At 44.8% G+C, this 2,576-nt stretch overlaps 1 protein-coding gene across 1 annotated transcript; it reads left to right on the top strand.

The window, feature by feature from the left end:
• Positions 1-498: 498 nt before the first annotated feature.
• On the top strand, positions 499-1,612 carry LOC100654448 (beta-1,3-galactosyltransferase 5-like). Its single transcript, XM_003419051.3, has one exon. The coding sequence runs from the start codon at positions 606-608 to the stop codon at positions 1,539-1,541; it is 936 nt and encodes a 311-aa protein (XP_003419099.1). The 5' UTR covers positions 499-605; the 3' UTR covers positions 1,542-1,612.
• The last annotated feature ends 964 nt before the right edge of the window (positions 1,613-2,576 follow it).

The raw sequence follows: 2,576 nt of genomic DNA, 5'->3' as shown, positions 1-2,576 counted from the left end.
GCAGGTCTACTCTGTAACACACAGGGTCACTATGAGTCGAGGGCTGACCTGACGACGGCTAACAACAACTGCTAGCAGAGACACAATTCCAAGATAGTTTGTGTAAATCAGAAAACTTGCCTTGCTTCCTTTTGGGAGCAACACAACGCTGCTAAATTAGCAGAGGAAGAAATGCAAATGGTCCATACACTTAGGCCTAGAACACATGGTTTCCAGTCTTACAGGTTCTCTACCTGGACTCCATCAGGAAGTCACAGAAGGACAAGGGCAGTTGGATCAGTGAGGGATCTAGTGAGAGATCTGGTCCCTTCTTCTATAGACAAGAAATCTGAGGCTCCTCTAGGGTGAGGCTGGCGAGAGGCAGAGCCAGGACCAGTGTGAGGTTCCTGGTGCTCTTCATCTTACACCCTGGAGAGAAGGTGCTGGAAATCCTCTATGCTCAAATTTTTGTATCTAGAACTCAACTTCTATGTGCAACAGGATTCCAGAGTTTCAGAACCATGGTTCCTGAGTCACAAGTCTCTCCCCCACCTTAGCCACCCAAAGTGAAGCCACACATACCCTCACGCTTTTGAGATCTAATAATTTGACTTTGTTTCTTGCAGATGGCTTACTTGAAGATGAGATGTATACATATTTTCCTTCTGGTTCTGGGGGCCCTTGGCTTGTATTTTAGCATGTACAGTCAGACTCCTTTTAAAGAAGAGAAGTTTGTTTTCAAGAAAGACAGTGGGAACTTCCTTCAGCTCCCAAAAATAGATTGCAGGCAGAATCCTCCCTTCCTTGTCCTGCTGGTGACTTCATTGCATGCAGAGGTAGTCGCTCGGATGGCCATCAGGCAGACTTGGGGGAGAGAGATGGTCGTGAAAGGAAAACGAATAAAAACCTTCTTTCTCCTGGGAATCACAACTAAAGACCAGGAAATGACAATAGTGACCCTGGAAGGCCGGCGATATCAAGACATTATCCAGAAGGACTTTGTGGGCATCTATTTCAATTTGACTCTGAAGACCATGATGGGCATCGAATGGGTCCACCACTACTGCCCTGAGGCTGCCTTTGTGATGAAGACAGACTCCGATATGTTTATAAATGTCTACTATCTCACTGAACTACTTCTAAAGAAAAACAGAACAACTAGGTTTTTCACTGGCTTCTTAAAAATGAATGAATTCCCAATTAGGGATAATTCTAGTAAGTGGTTTGTCAGTAAATTGGAGTACCCGTGGGACAAGTACCCGCCTTTTTGCTCTGGCACGGGCTATGTTTTTTCTGGTGATGTTGCAAGCCAAGTGTATTATGTTTCTGAGAGCGTCCCCTTTATTAAATTCGAAGATGTGTTTGTGGGACTCTGCCTGGACGAACTGAACATCAAGCTGGAGGAACTTCACTCAGAGCAGACGTTTTTCCCTGAAGGGTTGCACTTTTCCACATGTCGCTTTAAGAAAATTGTGGCCTGCCATTTTATCAAACCTCCAGAAATGTTGATCTATTGGCAGGCTCTGGAGAATTCCCTGGGAGAAATGTGCCCATTTCTCTGAGGAGAGCCTAAGGGCACACCCAGACAACCCACAGTGCTGTTTGTTGGAATCTGTTGGATGGCGATGGTGTAGCTGAGAGTCCCCAGGGGTGGGAAAGGGAGAAGGAGAGGGAGAGGGAGAAGACTAAGGATGATAGCCTGCGGGGCTTTAGAACCAAGCTAGAAAGTAAGTATAAATGAGGCCACTGACTAATTTCCATTTGGTGCCCCAAGCAATAATATATAGCACCCCTGGATGACCTTCATTACTGTCCTAACTCTTGAGTAGACACCTGTTGTTCTTTTTAGGTGCCCTAGAGTCAATTCCGACTCATAGCAACTTCACACACAACAGAACAAAACACTGCCTGGTCCTGCACCATCCTCACAGTTGTTGCAGCCATTGTGTCAATCCAACTCATTGAGAGTCTTCCTCCTTTCGCTAACCCTATGCTTTACCAGGCATGATGTCCTTCTCCAGGGACTGATTCCTCCTGACAACATGCCGAAAGTATGTGAGATATAGTCTTCCCATCCTCGCTTCTAAGGAGCGTTCAGGTTGTATTTCTTCCAAGACTATTTGTTCGTTCTTTTGGCAGTTCGTGGTATATCAGTATTCTTCATCAACACCACAATTCAAAGGTGTCAGTTCTTCCATCTTCCTTATTCATTGTCCAGCTTTCCCACGCATATGATTGAAAACACCACGGCTTGGGTCAGGTGTACTTTAGTCCTTAAGGTGACATCTTTGCATTTCAACACGTTAAAGAGGTCTTTTGCAGCCAATTTGCCCAATGCAATGCATCTTTTGATTTTTTGACTGCTGCTTCCATGGGTGTTGATTGTGAATCCAAGTAAAATGAAATCCTTGACAACCTCAATCTTTTCTGTTTATCATGATGTTGCTCATTGGTCCAGTTGTGAGGATTCTTGTTTTCTTTATGTTGAGGTGTAATCCATACTGAAGGCTGTGGTCTTTGACCTTCACTAGTAAGTGCTTCAAGTCCTCTTCACTTTCAGCAAGGAAGGTTGTGTCATCCGCATAACACAGATTGTT

This window comes from Loxodonta africana, chromosome 2 (assembly GCF_030014295.1).
Source record: "Loxodonta africana isolate mLoxAfr1 chromosome 2, mLoxAfr1.hap2, whole genome shotgun sequence".
NCBI lineage: Eukaryota > Metazoa > Chordata > Mammalia > Proboscidea > Elephantidae > Loxodonta > Loxodonta africana.
This window is presented reverse-complemented; position numbering and strand designations above follow the sequence as displayed.

Coding starts and splice junctions, on each gene's coding strand:
- LOC100654448 (XM_003419051.3), top strand. CDS start 606: ATGGCTTACTTGAAGATGAGATGTATACATATTTTCCTTCTGGTTCTG.